Raw genomic sequence first — 16,293 nt, forward strand, 5'->3', positions numbered from 1 at the left:
TGCTTTTCCATTGGACAAGACCACCGTGCTGGGAAGGTCATTTCACAGGAAGCAGAAGTGTATTTGGGAAAAAGAGAGAGGTTTGGTCTTCCAGAAGACTTCAAGTCACGGTGCATGAATTTGGTCTCTCTCGTGTGTACTTGGACCTTAAAGAAAAGGATGCTCTCGGGAGCAAGGATAAGACGTTTCTGACAGTGGTGATTCATTCATAGGGGCAGGATGGTGCAGTGTTAGATAGGGAGATGGGTTCTGGAGTCTGATCGCCTTGGTTCGAATCCATCTTTTACAACCAGCTGTGCAACACAGGCATCTTAACCTCTCTGAGAATCAGGGTCCTTGTTGATAAAAGGGAGGTCATTTGGGGGACCTAACTTGTGGCCCAGGCATAAGGAGTAAAGGAGGCAATGTAGGTAAAGTGGTTAGTACAAGGACTGCACATAGTAAGCACTCAATTAATGTTAGATAATTTTATTCGTTTTTATCAGTACACGTTCAGTAATTCCCCAAGTTGTAAGCAAGATAAAGAGCGGAGTACATGGAAGAAGTAAATCTGAATGGAAAGAAGAGAGATTATAGATGAAAAATTTCTCGGTGCTTTAGTTGCTACAGCATGCACAGGTAGAACACTCCTACAACCTCCTTTGGATGTCTCCTCGGCTCAGGAGCACAGAAGGGGGGACAGTTAGGTGACTTCATGGATCGGCTGTGAATAATCGTGAATGACTATCACAATGACTACAGCTGATACGCCTCTCTCTTTTCCAAAGGAACAAAACACAGAGCAGTGTCCTGAGAGAGAACAAACACTCTCCAGGACAAGTTTCAAGGCCTGTTAGAAATGCTTGGGGGATGCCCATTAAACTGCAGTCTATTATATAGATATTTTGGTTACAGGCAATCGATTTTCAGGGAATTCAATCAATAATAAACAACATGCTTGTAATAGAAACATATTAATTCTACATTATGAACTGACAATCTGAAGGAATAAAATGTGCAGTTATTATGCCATGCAAAGGACAGAATTTGGGGGTAGGGGTGGGGGGGGGACTGACTTATACCTTGCACTAAATATTCTAGTACTGTCCAGAAGTGTCACTGGTAAGTATTTAATAAATTCAATTTAAGTAGGGACTGCCTTGGACGTTCATCTCTTTTTAATTTGTTTGTTAGGTTTACCTGATTCAAATCAAGATTCCTGGAATTAAATATCCACATGAACAAGATTCAGAAAAACCTCCAAGTTGACATTGAGTGAATCAAAACTTTTTTAGGGTAATTTTTTCCCCTAATCTCAAGGTTCATGATTCACCTGACAGCTAGAATGATAACTGAAGTTAATAAATGGAAGGTTTGTGGTATGAAAAAATATTATCATATAACTGAGAAACAAAATTGGTAATATATTTAAAACTTTGACTTTATCTACTCAAAAGTAGAAACATTTTTATTACTTTTCTGAATAAGGTAGGTTTAAGAGTACCTACCACAATGTCTCAATAAAGAAAGTACTCAATAAATGTCAGATTTAAATTTTAGTGGAATACAAATGAGTTCTTGACAGCGCCTAACATGAGTTTCAGATTTTGTGTTTCATCGTCCTGGCTTGTGACAATTAATCCCATTGAAGTCAACATCCCAGTCCCGATCCCAGGCCCAGGCCCCAGGAAAAGCAAGCAAGCAATACGCCCTTGGCGAGGAAAATTAAGCATTATGTCTTTGTTGTCTGCCTAGGAAATAAATTAAACAGGCCAAGGTAAAAGAGCACAAGATCTCAAGAAAAAGTAGCTCATAATTTCCTTCTTAACTTAAGCCATTCTATATGTTAAATTGTGGACAGGTGTAACAAACACACTTTATCAATGACACATTTGTAAAATCAGCACATAATCAAATGATGATTCAGCTTCATTTCCCAACCTTAGAATCAATCAACCCAGAGACTGTTCTCACATAGAATTTTCACATTAGTACATTCTCAAAGTATTACTAGTACTTAATATAAACAAATAAAAGGCTTCTGGGGCCCAATTAGGGAAGGAAAATGGACGAAATTTTTACATACATCACAGTGCTAGAGAATTCATGAAGAACTTCACGGTGATGGAACCTAATACAGTGACAGTAGTAATGTCATGAGATGTTTGGTCAAGAGACCAAAAAGTTAACACACTGGAAACTTGACAAGCTAGGAAGCCGACAGGAGGATAATTAATCGCACATTTAAAGAAACAATTGTATGGTTAGGATCTTGTTGCTATACATTACTTCTAGGTAGCAGATCTTCTCACATCTTAAAGAACCAGAACACTTTATTTTTATTTTTTGAAATACAGCATATTTTGCAAATTTACTATGCATATTTGTGTTTGTCAACTTTTGGGTCTCTTGACTATCGGTATGCCTATGAAGTTTATGGACTATCTCATTTATAAGAAATAAAGATATTGACGGGATGTCAATATGTATGATAGCCCTCACTAAAATAAAAGTTTTACACTCACCATGTAGTAAATGATAGAGTTTGCATATGGTCATATAATAAAATCAATCAGAGAGGGAAAGATGCCTTCAGTGATGTGCCTACTGTAGCTGAATAATGAAATACAAAATATATTTGATGTTGATTAAAATATTAAATTTAGATATGAAAATATCTTCATAAATATTTAAGTAGGACTTGGTACTAAAAAAAATCTATAGATATCTCTGATAAAAGACAAAATTAGGAAAATTTTGACGTTTCAAACACGGAATTATATCACACAAGTACAGAAACTATTGGGATTTGCTTTTCAAACTAGGTTGTCTTTAACGTATCATTAATTAAACTTTTAAAATAATAACAACATCAGACAGTTGAAGAAAGAGATTACTGGGGTACTGTTATTGATCGACCTTGTGCTCTTCACAAATACCCTCAACCCCTACCGTTCCCCAGACTTCCTCCCACTCTCAGGCTGCCTCCGGCGCTTGCCCAGTGAGGGAAGAGGGAAGATGAGGCGGAGGAGTGCTCCCCAACGATGGTTTTCAATCACTAAATAGGGCACCAGGTACTTAGTCAGAATACAGCGGAAAGTACTCACATTACCCTTTCTTCTTTTATCTTTTTCTTTTTTGTCTTTTCACCACTTTTCCCCAAAAAGCACTCTTAGGCTAGTTTTTTCGCTCTATGTTAAAATGTCTGATAGTAGACTTTCTCATTTAAAATGAGAGTGTTTATATAATTTCCCCCTGCCAATATTCTGATTGAGATCCTACACTCTTTCTTTTCCCATCTAGGGCAAGTACAGCATGCCAAATTTCTCGAGGAGAAAATCTGGAAGCGGGAGGTGAGGCTGAGTTGCTTTGTGGTTAAAGGTGGAAGGAGGAGGAGGGAGGGAGGGAGCGAGCGAGCACGGGTGCAGTGCCACTGCAGAGCTGCGGATCGGATCTTGGATCCTGGGAACCAGCTCTGCTTTGCATTATGGTCCTTCGCCTTTCTTTTTAAAAATTAACCCACTGTCTCTCTACTCATAGGGAAGAACTAGGCTGCTATCTTGTCAACTCTGTATAATTGTTCCTAGTTAGTAATGCATGAATTGGAAATAAGCTAATTAAATTTAGAAAGTTTTATTTTAGTCTTCCAAATAGAAGCAGTTTCAGTAGCTCATTTGGCATATTACTTTACTTATACCTTTTTCTCTCACAGTACTAACACTTCCGCTGTGTTCAAAAAATGGCCAATTTATAAGACCAAACAGAACCACCTCCAAGTCGCAGCTTACTTGACGTTCGGATGATAAATCTAATACAACACTGACTGAATGTTTCATTAAGTTTTTACATAGAGCGAGTCATTACAACTTGAGAATGTGAACATATTTTCAATAACTGGCTTGTGCCATGCCATTTCATTGCCCTGGTCACTTAAATACACCTTCTACGGGATCTGTTAATTTGGCTTACAGAGTAACTTGAAAGATATGAAGACAAGCACGCTCATAAACACATGAATGATCCAATAAACAGGCAACAAAAAAGTCCTACGGAGCTAGGCAAAAGCATTATTTCTTCCTTGTTGAAGGTATCAGCATATGCTACATCTTATGTTGCACAAGTGTACTCATTAAATATTATGAAATGTACAGCAGGCCGGGAAGCTCTAACTAGCTAGTCAAAGTCACTCATACCTGTGTGTTCGTATTTATGCCGCAGAAGGGAACTGCTTTTCTGGAATGTCTTGTCACATAAGTCACATGCATACATGCCACTCTCTGTCTTCTTGATCTTCTTTCGAGACAGACAGGAGTCGGAGTCTGTCATGTCATCTAGGCCTGACATGTAGTCTTGTGCTCCATCAAGCAATTCTCCCTGTGATATAATCACATAGTTCAACACAGTCTCTTCTCTTTGTGTTTATACCAAACAACTTCACGTAGGCTGACATTTGGAGAACCTCAAAAGTGCTTGCTATTCATCAATCTCATTAAGAAAAAAAAAAAAACCTACTACTTTCCATGAACAATGTATGAGGTCTCACCCTTCAACCAAAATATAAACCTCCTTCGCCCTAGATGGTAGAGCTCATTGTTTTTTTAAGGGTAGAAAATGGTCAACTCTGAAGGTGAGAAAAAGATAAAATTTTCTAAAATCCTCAGTTTTCTTTATATCAGGAAATAACCACGAGGGAAAATCAAACATCAGAATTTGTGTATTTTCCATTGTGGTTAACTTTAGAAATGATCTGTAGCGGTAGAAACCCTATTTTAATTGAATTTTATATTTAGGTACAAAATGTTATTATTATGCAATCTATTTAAATGTATGTCTACCAACTAAAGGCCTCAAGCTATATTTTTATATTTAATTTTCTAATTTGAAATAGGGAATATTAATAACACTTTTTATCAATGTTCTATCTATGTTAAAACAGCCTTCAGCATTGAGCAATAATGAATGTGGATCAGTAAATTATTAAATTTCTTGATATTTATTTTGTCTTGATCCAAAGGAGTGCAAACTTGCATGATAACATACATTTCCATTTGCTAGTTCACAGTTCCGTTTTCTTAGACCACGTTTGCACTAATTAATATTAGAGGAGATTAAATAGGCTTAAATACATTTACAAAGAGGGCAGATGTACTGTAAATTGGAAGACTCTTATAGAGGTGCACGGCTACTTATGCTCCTATTTTGCAAACAGGGATTATATACTCCATGTTGTTAAAACATACCTGCTTTTGGATTGGAAACCCGTAAATTATTTACCGGTTTGAAAAGTCCATCAGAAGTCAAGTGGAATGTACAAAATATGTTTTAAAATGCCCTCCCAAATACACTATTTTCTATAAAACCAAGTACATATCGGATTCATACATGTCTTATTGCAGATTGTGAACTGTGAACGTCTGCACAAGTAGGGGACTGTTCTAGATGCTAACTTTAAGTATCTATGGAAGTCCTGTCAAATACCATCAGGGCCGTATAATTCTAAAAGCATACAGATCAATCTAAATAAACCTCAAAAATAAGTCTGAAGTTCTTTATCTTTTGTGAGGCAGCTGTGTTCCCACAGCTCCCTATTCCACTGATTCTCCGTTTGTCTGTCTAGCCCAGCCAGCTTGAGGTTCAAGTGAAAACCAACTCTGCCATGTCTGCTGAAAACACAACACTTGATTTTTTTTTCCACTAAGACTCCCCCCTCCCCCCCGCCTGCCACATGCACATACACAATGTAATATAATTTTTAAGGTCTCCTCTGTTCAGAGCAAAAGGATAGGTATCTTTACCTGAAATCCTTGTTTTCGCTGGTACTTTCTCCTTTGCTGCATATCTGCAAAAGTAGCTGCTCCAGTTGGGTAAGTATAGGCCATATGTGGTAGGAAGCTCATCTGATCCAGTCCCGGGTATGGTCGTAGCCCAGGGATACTGGTCTGGACTGGTGGCATGAAAGTGGCAGGGGGAAATGCGCTTTGTGGAGGAAGAGCTGTGTATAAAGTTTTGGCACTAAATGGGTTCATGCCGAACACTGGGTTAGTGCTTTTGTTGTCCAGATTATTTGAGTTTGAAAACTCCTTCTTGATAAAAGTCAAGTTTAGAGGCTCATCCGAGTTTTCAGATGATGAAGAAACACTGTTATGGTCTAAATTTATGCTGCTAGCTTTCGTTTTGTTCTTTGTGGCTATAATACTTTTGGGTTCTTTCATTTGTTTTGGTAATGACAAGTCCAAAGGCTCAGCCTGGAGCTCCTCAGAAGAGAAGCTGTTTGGAGTGTAAGAACTACTGTGGGAGTTTTTAGAAGATGTGGAGGAAAGATTTAAGGGAGAGGGAGTATTACTCCTTGAGTGGTCCAATTTCTCAACTGGTTTAATATTGGTAAAATGGGAAGGTTTGGTTAGCCTGAGAGGAGGATCACAATTCGTCACACTGTTGTGGAGTTCTGCTATGGATGGTGATGTTATGGAGTCCATAGGCTTTACGGGAGACCTGGGTAATAAAGAGTCTTTTGTGGGAGGGTTACTGTTGGGAGCTAGCGGCTTGGAGTTCCTTTCCAGTGATGGTGACCTGGAATTTGAATACTGGTAGACTTTTCGTTGCTCAAACCATTCCTTCACAAATTCCTGAGGAAGGCCCACAGCAATGGAAATTTTCAGCAGTTCATCAGAGTTGGGCTCCATGTTCATAGCATAATACGCTTTCAGTACAGACATGTGGTCCTTGTATGGGTTGATGGGGCTTGTCATTCCTTTCTCAGAAAGTACAGATGACAAGAGGAGGGCTTTATTATCAACAAAAACTCCGGCTTTGTTGGGGACTATGTTGTCGTGAGGTTGCAGGACTGCCTTGATCTCTTCATTCATCTTACAAAGGTAACGTTCATGCTGATGCAAGGGAATGGGGCCAGGGAAACTTTCTTTACAGAACTGGCAAGAAAATGGAGTGGATATGTTGTGGTTCTCGATCATTTTATCATCAGTGACCAAATCTATTAAAGTACGTAGCTTCTCTTTCTTTATATTACTGATCTGTCTCCTTGAGTCAGTAGTCAAGCTCTGGAGGCAAGCTTTGGCTTCATTGACTTTTTCTAATGTATAGTCAATAATACTTTTAGTGGCACCATTATGACTCACTACTGGAAGACCTACAGGTGGAATATTAGGAGAAGTGACTCCTTGTTCCTCAGGTTGAGAGCATGGATCCTTCATGTGATAACCTTTCAACTTGGAAATTTCTTCAGCCTTGCAGTCCATTTTTTGCCTGGAAACCGTATTGTCCACAATCTGTAGAACCTTTTGTACCTCGCTTAAGTTACTATTCATTGTGGGAAATCCGAGTAAAGGGGCTTCCATCCCTACACCTAAGTGCTGCATTGGACTCTGAGCAGACGGATGAACTCCCAAAGGGCTGGTGGCTCCAAGTGCACCATTCATAAAGGGACTAGTGCCACTAAACCCGTGTGTGGCCATAAGAACTTTATAGTCATTGAAGTCTAGTGGTTCTGTTTTGATTTTAAGTAAGCCTGTCTGTTCAGACATACTAAGTGGTTTTCCATTCTCCAATTTGTTTCTTAACTGGGTAATAGCTGAATTAGTAGGAGAAGAAGAAACAGAATTAGGGGAAGAACCCGTCTTGATATTGTTTCTCATTCGGCCATTTACAGAGATTAAACCAATACACTTCTTGCTGCTGATGTGTGAACTGTAGGAACCAGAATGGGAGAAACGCTTCTTGCAGTTTGGGCACTCGTATGGTTTTTCACCTAAAATGATAATCAAAATTAACATTACATTTCTTCAAGTGGGTAACAATTGCAATTGTCCACCAATGCAAGAATCTGTGAAACCAAATAGAAGGAACACAATGGGGGTACCTCTACATTCTAGGTGCTTAGCTTAGAATTATGTGGCCATAACTGTTTCTGGGCTTTATCTACCCTGAGAGAACATAATTCAAGATGTTAGCAGTGGAAGGTGAGGGCTATCTATGCCTTTTTCAGCCAAGATCCCAAATCTTGTCTTGCCATCGGCAGCCTCCTATTTAAAGAGTGTCAGATTAATGTGTGGTCAATAGCACCATAAAGATGTCACAGTATTTAAAGGGAAGTGTAGCCATGGCTTTAATCAACCCTGTAGAGATCCCATTGATTCTACCAATCCAACTAGTCCTTTGAATAGCATCCAATTTGGTAATAAAATGCTTGGCAGAGCTATCAAAATAGTTATAAAGAAGAAATCTCAGTGGTAGGATGTTGTTCTGTACTATACAGCTCCCAGGAATCAAGGAACATTTATTATACAAAAGCTCTCATCCAAAATTCTTCAATGTTTTCTTTCATGGTTAGGTATCAAAAATGAATACCCTTCAGAATTTGCCAGCCGAGTTTCTTCAGGTCAAAAATATTTAATCTGTAGAAGAGCGTTTGAAAGGACAAAAAAGGAGCCTCTAGATTTTGTGATAAATCAAAGCATTTGCAATTTTTAGGAAGTCTAAACATTCCTTTTCTTTTTGTAAGATCATGCTACTGGTGGTACCACAAGTCTCATGAAGGCAAAGCAGGCTCACGTAGTTTGTGAAATAAAAGGGTAGTTCCAAAAAGCTACAAACAGGATTGTGTAAATTTTAAACAATCTTTTAAAACCCCCCTACTGAAACAAAACGCAAATGTGAGGACCAGCACCTCTGCTACTCACCACTGTGAATTCGCAGGTGTTCTTTCAGATGGTGTTTATATTTGAAAGCCTTGCCGCACTCTGTGCATTTGAACTTGCGATTACCTGCTCCTTGGGTCAGCATTTGGTGCTATAAAGGAGAAAGACTGACATCAGTTTTGTGCGGAAGGAACAAAGGAAATTTGTTACAAATATTTTTAAAAGGCCTCTATTTTTCAGACAGGCCAAAAGGTTTGAGTGCATGTTTATTTATTTGCCCAGTCTTTCAGAGTTGCAATAAAAGTGATAATGTTGGCAATAAAATTGGAACAAATAAAAAAAAAAGGGCTTTCACATGCGCATCCAACACTTGCTTTAGAATTATCTCTGTAGTCTCTTTTCCAAAATGTTTCTTTGAGCCTTTGGAGATAAGAAAGTATAATTGTAAAGATGTTTGTGGTTTACTGCACATTCTAAAATCTGAAGATTCCCTGTTGGAATGCAACTGTTTTGTCAAGGAAAAAAAAATTTTTATCCTGAAAAATTCTAAGTAGCCTCCAAAAAAACTCCCCATGCAAAGAACTAATTTTATCAAATTTTCTGTATCAGGGTAAAAGTAGAGCTTATACTGAAGCGATATCAATTTTAAAGAAGAAAAAAAAAAGCACGCACACACAAACAAAAAAAAATTCTTGACTATAAATATTTCATTACACGATAAGCATGTTTAAATATCCCATTCACTGTGCTAGTAGCAAATGTAAACCCTGTTCTTCCTGATGTGTTGCATATCAGATTTGATTCATTATCAAATGCAAGAGACAACATCTTGGGTTCTAGCTGCTTGAGCAGTTTTATCACAGGCCAGTAGGAAAGACTTCAACGACTTTTCATTTTCCTTTTTAGTAGTGTGCTAGGGAGTAAGGACAAAAGAGAAAAAAAGTTTGCTGAAAAGACAAGTTAAAAGCAGCAAAGATATAATCAAACACAGCTGACCTTTTTGAACAAGAGAAAAAAAGCAGTGTGACTTAGAATGCTAAAAAAAAAAAAAAATACAGTCATCCACTCTGGATGCTCAAGGTAGGAGGTCAGCCTTCTTCAAGCAGCAATGACACAAAAGCCTTTTGCAAAAAGACAGCACAGAAGCGGTATGACAACTGCTAGGGTGTGCTGAATCTTCCCACATTCCTAGTGAGACAGATGGTGTTACATGGGACACAGGGAGGTTTGTTCAAACAGCAGCAACCTTCAAAGATCAAGCGGAGCCCAGCCCGCCGAGCACCATTGAGGGACCAGCGCTCATATGTTGCTGAGTTGCATAAACAAACAGCAACAGCTGCTTTGTCCCCCCCCACAGCCCTCAGAGGACTACTATAAACTTTAGTTGTGCCACTGTTAATATGATACAATCATTTTAATTTACTAATTGTAAATGCCATGAGCAAATGAGGGGACTTTTCAACACCAAAGCTACCATTCATAATGCGCCAACACAATCACACTTCTGCATGTGAAATTTAAAGCAGTTATGCTAGATAAATATCTAGGCACTTTTTTTTCCCCCTCAAGTTTTTGTGCGTATAAGCAAGGGGAGATAAACTGTTACATAAGTGTAACTATGAGAGCATAGCTTTTGTAACTGAACTTTGAAAAACGTTCAGGTGACAAGCCCAATCAGATAGAAATGGAATGATTTTCCTGAGCTGTTCTTTTACAATAGTAAAATCCCATAATAGAGTATCATCACCATGTTTTCATTGTGTTTGGTTATCCTCATTTTCCTTATTCAAAGAAAATAATGCCCACAAGAAAAAAGAAGCGTAAGAATGTTATAGGATGTCCGGTTTAATACTTTTTTTTAAAACCGATACGGTAGCAAGGCTTAAACAGTAGGCTTCCAGATCTGTAAGACCAGTTACTGGGACTTCAGGCACACCATTTCTGTTACCATTCAAACACGTAAGATCAATCTGCAGTCATTTCTCCCAGGAGGACAGAAAGAGCAGTTTTGCTAAAACATGTAAGGGACACTGTGAATCATTCCTATTCAAACATTTTAAGGATTTAAGAAGCTATGCTGACCTGTTCAAGATAGAGTTTTTATTTTTTAACACAAATCAGCGAAAAGAGGCAGAACAATCTTAACATTTAGCCATAGGCATGCAAATCAAAAGGGATCATTTTAAATGTATGTCCAATATTGTAGTATCAATCCAGTTTATTTTATATATATATATACACACACACACAAAGACGTATAATATGCCTTTTTGATTTTTAAAAAAAAACACTTAATTAGATTTCAGAAACTAGTAGCAGCTTGTAAAAACACTCTTAAGTACCTGAAGGTGTTATATGACAAATGAAAGAAATACACACTTCTTTTACTCTGGCTTAGATCCTATATGAAAAAAATAATTCCTGAGTAAAACTAGGTGAAAAATGGAATTAAAATTGCTGAGATGTTTAATAATATATAATTAAAATGCTACGATTTCATCCACTTTTTGTGGAACATAAAAATGAAACTAAAGTCAAGTTAAAGTGCAAATAAAATTTCTAAATTAGAAATTAACACACTCATTCGATCGTGAACATAAGACTATTAAATCATATTAGAAGAGACCATCAAAAAATCATTTAGACCTCAATTAAAGCTATTACCATTAAAAGATCTGCATCTTCAAAATGCCATGAAAAATTAATAATGATTGCCAATCAAAGCCATATCGTTTCTCTAAGGGGTTATTATAGCCAGAAATCACTTAAAACCAGCCCCCCACCTGATCTGTCCCTGGCTTGTGCGTCACCATATGCCGCTCGAGCTGGGTGCGGTAGGCGAACGTGTAGCTACAAAGAGGGCAGGAGAAGTTCTCTTCATTCTTCTCGTGGCGGTACTTGATGTGCTCCTTCAGTGATGTCAAGCGCTTGTAGCCCCGGTCGCAGTAGGGGCAGGTCAGCAGTTGGGCAAAAGCATCTGGAGTTCCAGGTGGCAGGTCTGTAGCCGAGAGACGAGAGGGAGAGAAGCAGGCCAAAAGGTCAGTAAATCAATGGCAGCTAATGGGCTGCCTGCCCGGGCTGGTATGACAGGAATCACTGCAATCTGCTCCACAAGAGCGCCATCACTGCCCCCGGCCCCCGCGCGCACCGGTCCCCGCGCGCACCCAGCACAGACTTGTCGGAATCAGCTCACGCTGCGCTGGGAAGTTAATTAATTACCGGCGCTTTTGGGGGGAAATTTAAACAGCTGATAAATGAGGAAATTCTCTTTAGGTGACTGACAGTTCGTGGTAAAAAACCTTTGGTCACATGTGACTCGGGAATTGACAGCCGCGAGAGCTTTTTCAGGTGTCAGTAAAGAAGAAAGGGAAGGCGAGGGTCACTCGTTCTAAACTTTTTTTTTTTTTGTTCCTCAAAAGTGAAATGTTTCAGAAACATTGGAATCAATTCCGATATTTTTATCTCTTAGAAATGGGCTCTAATTGTTCTTGTTCTTTATTGGATGTACAAATGACACAAATTTGCTGACAAAAAAAATTTCACAATACCCTAAAATTACAGTTCTAATCTTTGCTCATGAAATTCCATGCCTCTGCAGCTGTTCTTCAAATTTTAAGGTAAACACCCAGGCATGTAGTGCATTTGTAATTGTAACAGCTGCAGAGGTCAGTGTAGTGGCTAAAAATGAATTACAGCCTCACCATTTTCTTCTTGCCCATTGGCCTCTGGCGTGCCAAGGCGAGACAGCTCCTCGGGGGCTTCTGGGTAAATAATGGCTGTGTCACTGCGCTGAAGGTACTCCTCAATGCTGACTGCATGGCCATCGCGTTCCTCCAGTTTTCTTTTGGCAAAGTATTCCTCGAAGTCTGATGTGCAATTTGCATTCTTAACTGAAATCATAAGAGGACATCATAAATGTCTTTGCGGGGGCCTTCTTCCGAGGGGCCCAAGTCCATTTACATCATTGTTAGTGCAAAATGTTGACTTGCAAAAAGACAACAAATACTTAGTTTATTTGTAAGAAGTGTTGCAGATGACCAGTCATTGACTGAATGCTTATTCTTGTAATACACACACACACGCGCATGCACACACACACACACACACACACACACACAAAGAGGACACTCTGCTTTAAATTAAATAGGCACATCTTTATTTTCCTCTTCCTGGAATACGGGTCCGCATAATCCACAAAGAATGAAAGACAGTTTAAAATTTTTTTTAGGGAAAATTTAAAAACTAAAAAACAGAGCTACATTCTAAGATCCATAAACATGAGAGATAATAGGAGCTCAGAGCTACTTTAACAGTCTATATAAAACTTCCTTTTCTTTTAAGAAAGGTATATTTAATTTTTTATTGTCCACTGAACTTAACGTGCTTAACCACAGATACATCCTGTTGCTTTTAACCTTCCACTCTCTGCACATCACAGATGGCCAGGACTACACAGTCTGACACAGATGCGAAAGGATAGATATTCCTAGAGAGATAATAATGGGACTTTGTTAAAAAATCATGGGATGTGGCATTTCACCTCGCCCTATAATTTCAATATTTAGCTCAGTGTTTTAAAGCTGCCTGAAAATAAAAGGAAGCTCATAAATAGAAATAAAATTAAATTAACAGAAATACTTAATAAAAGCCAAAGAAACTGGCTATATTGCTGTGTGATTTTGATATGATTGTTAACTTTTGTTATTATGACTCTATTCCCATGAAATGAATAATAGCTGCAAATCAATTTTAGCAACTGTGTCACAAGACTTTGTACATTTGAGATCTCTAGATACGTTTCTGAAATAAGTTGTGGCTTAAATACCCTAAATAAACATTTTTATGCATGAGACAGTGTTGGGAGTTTGTCTGCTACAGTAAGTAGATGAATACAAGTCCATTGCTAGCACAATTAATGGTGGAGTCCTACTTTCGTAGTTTCAGAGAACTGTTAACCTTGATTCCCCTATATTCTTCACCTCACCTTCTCTGCCATAAGAGATATTCCAGTATTTGCCATACTAGTTATTTCTGAGCATTTGTGGCAGGGTGATGTTCGAGCAAGCTAGTCAATTTTTCTTTTTATTTTCATTTTTATTCTTGCTTTCACTGTTATGAACTTGTGGATTATAGATGAAAAGAACAGAAAGCGGAACCTTCCATTAATTCAACAAGTACTGAATGACTGGTATATGGTGGGTATCATGTCTTGTTTTGATAAACAAAAAACAGATCCAGTTTCATCCTTCAGGAAGACACGAGAACAATAGGTACACCTGATATTTTCTCAAAAATCAAAACAACGTTACACACTCACATAAGGATTAGGACAGGAAGTTGTGTGGTAGTTTGAAAGAAGCAGCAGGGGAACCCAATGGAGTCTAGAAGATCAGGAAAACTTTAATTGAGAAGGCATGGAGCTCACGAGCTGTAGAAGCTGGGGCAGACCAGCGCATGCAAGGATGCGCGGAATGGAAGGAGCGTGGTGCCTTTCACCACCTAAAGAGACAGTGCTCATATGCAGACAGCGGAAGGGAAGCAATATGATGCGAGGGTGGGGAGGCAAGCAGGAACCAGAACATGCCTTGTGCGGCAGCCCTCTTACGGACTGGGCTTTTATTCTAAGAGAAACAGGAAGCCATTGACGGGTTTTAAGCAAGGAGATGATTGGATGAAATTGTGAATTATCTGCATTTTTAAATGACAACTCTGGCTATCATATGGTAGGGGCTGCGGGAAAAGAAAAGTGGATTCTGGGAAACCGGTTAGGAGTTTCTTGCCATAAACCAGGCAAAGATAAAGGTTAAGGAATTGGTGATGGAGACTATGAGAAGTGGCTGGATTTGAGAGATATTTAACAAGTGAAAACACTAGGCTTGGGGGAAGGATTGGCTGTGCCAAGGAGGGAGAGGCTAGGACCTTATCCTAGGTTCAGGCTTTCCAAATTTGTCGGATGAACAGATGACAGTCACCAAAGCACAGAGCACCAGAATTCTAAAAACACTTGAAACTATGAACCAATACATTGCATCAAATAAAAGGAAACTGGGGAACATCGCACTTTGTAGACTATTAAACTAAGTGCTAACAATCCTGAATGGTGTGATCTCAAAACTTTCCCTCTTGCCCCTTCAGCTTCTGATAAGTTGAACAAGAGCGAGAGTCCGATTCCAACATCTATATTTCCTCCGAATATAGGTTTGGAATGTGTAATAGTAGATTACGATTTTATACCTTGAAATTTGTTTAAATCTCTTCTTCGAATCTCGTCTTAACTCTTCTACTTACTTATTTGTTAAGGTTTCATTTTTAAGTAACCTCTGCACCCAACGTGGGACTCAAACACACAACCCCAAGATCAAGAGTTGCATGTTATACTAACTCAGCCAGCCAGGCACCCCCAAGTCTTAAATCTTTTAGAAGAACATGAACATTGATTAAGATCAATTTTCCGTTGGTATGCTTATGATGCCACACATGCTTTCCAAATAGTATTTATTGGTAGTGAATGTGATGGTGTCATTTAACTTGCACCATTAAATCCCTAGAGAGTGTGAAGAACTGCCAACTTGCACAAACTATTTGTTCATTGTTTTGGATCATCAAAATGACTTTACATCTATCAAAAAATCACCTTTTGTTTTTAACGCAAGAAGAGATAAAGGGGACAAGATGGTGGCTCAAAGATGAGCCTCTGTTGAGCAACTTGACTGATTTGACCAGGGACAGACTTCTTTTTCGGCCCGGTGGCAGTAGAAAGTCATCTAACAGCTCCTTTCTGAATCCAGACCTATTAGAATGTTGTCAAGTGTTTAAGGCATGACTTATTTAAGCTTTTTAAGAACACTGACCCACTTAACGATCCTTAGTGTAACCTAGTAAAAATGGATGGATGGACATTTTAACATCCTACTTTTATCTTGATATTTCAGCAACTATTTGAATTATCTGGCTATCTTTTCACGAATTTTCATTTGCATATGAATGCTTCCATCAGAAATGTAACCAAATGCAAATTCAATGGGATTTGCATTAATAGCCTTTTGGCTTCAACAGGGGGGAAATTCTGATTTTTCTGGATAGGCAAACTAAACTGCATCTAGAAACAACACTACTGGTATTTGGAAGGCAGTTCACTTGCTAGGTCAAATTTGCCTATGCTAGGTTTCTATGTCAAGTGTGATAGGGACAGAAGACAAATCATATGCTCTCTTTAAGGATCACTTTGTACCCTGAGCTTTGAGTATATTGCTTAGAAATTAGTAGGCTCTTAAGAATCATTTATGGAATGAATGTGGAATAAATTATGTGCTTAATACTAATCTTGGTATAGAAGTCTAGTAAAAGGAAGCATAAGGTAAGATACCCACAGTTGAGCTAGGAATTCAGACAATTCAGCCTGCTATTCAGGCAATTCTAGAACAACTATGTGATTAACTGTGTAGTGATGACCATAAATACCTGCAAGAGTTCAGTAGGGTTCAGGTGAGTGTTCAAAAAAAAATTCATGAAGAAGATAGCACTCAATCATTTAAATCTATTTGCTCCATCAAGATTTTCTTCATGTGGTATAGATATGCTATTAGCTATACATTGCACATATGTAGAGTCACTTAAGTGGGCTATATTCTAGACTTCCATGAACTAGTCTAGGCATAAC

The 16,293-nt window shown here is 38.5% G+C and overlaps 1 protein-coding gene across 6 annotated transcripts in view; it reads right to left on the bottom strand.

Moving 5' to 3' along the window:
- Positions 1 to 16,293, bottom strand: part of ZEB2 (zinc finger E-box binding homeobox 2) — a 129,868-nt gene that overhangs the window by 3,585 nt on the left and 109,990 nt on the right. For all 6 annotated transcript variants that reach the window (XM_035726646.1, XM_035726647.1, XM_027590240.2 and 3 more), the window contains 5 exons: positions 12,335 to 12,523; positions 11,417 to 11,631; positions 8,676 to 8,784; positions 5,775 to 7,744; positions 4,173 to 4,353 (listed from right to left, as the gene is read on the bottom strand). In XM_035726646.1, coding sequence (XP_035582539.1) covers positions 4,173 to 4,353; positions 5,775 to 7,744; positions 8,676 to 8,784; positions 11,417 to 11,631; positions 12,335 to 12,523 — 2,664 coding nt within the window. The remainder of the gene's footprint in view (positions 1 to 4,172; positions 4,354 to 5,774; positions 7,745 to 8,675; positions 8,785 to 11,416; positions 11,632 to 12,334; positions 12,524 to 16,293) is intronic.

This window comes from Zalophus californianus, chromosome 3 (assembly GCF_009762305.2).
Source record: "Zalophus californianus isolate mZalCal1 chromosome 3, mZalCal1.pri.v2, whole genome shotgun sequence".
Classification (NCBI taxonomy): Eukaryota; Metazoa; Chordata; class Mammalia; order Carnivora; family Otariidae; genus Zalophus; species Zalophus californianus.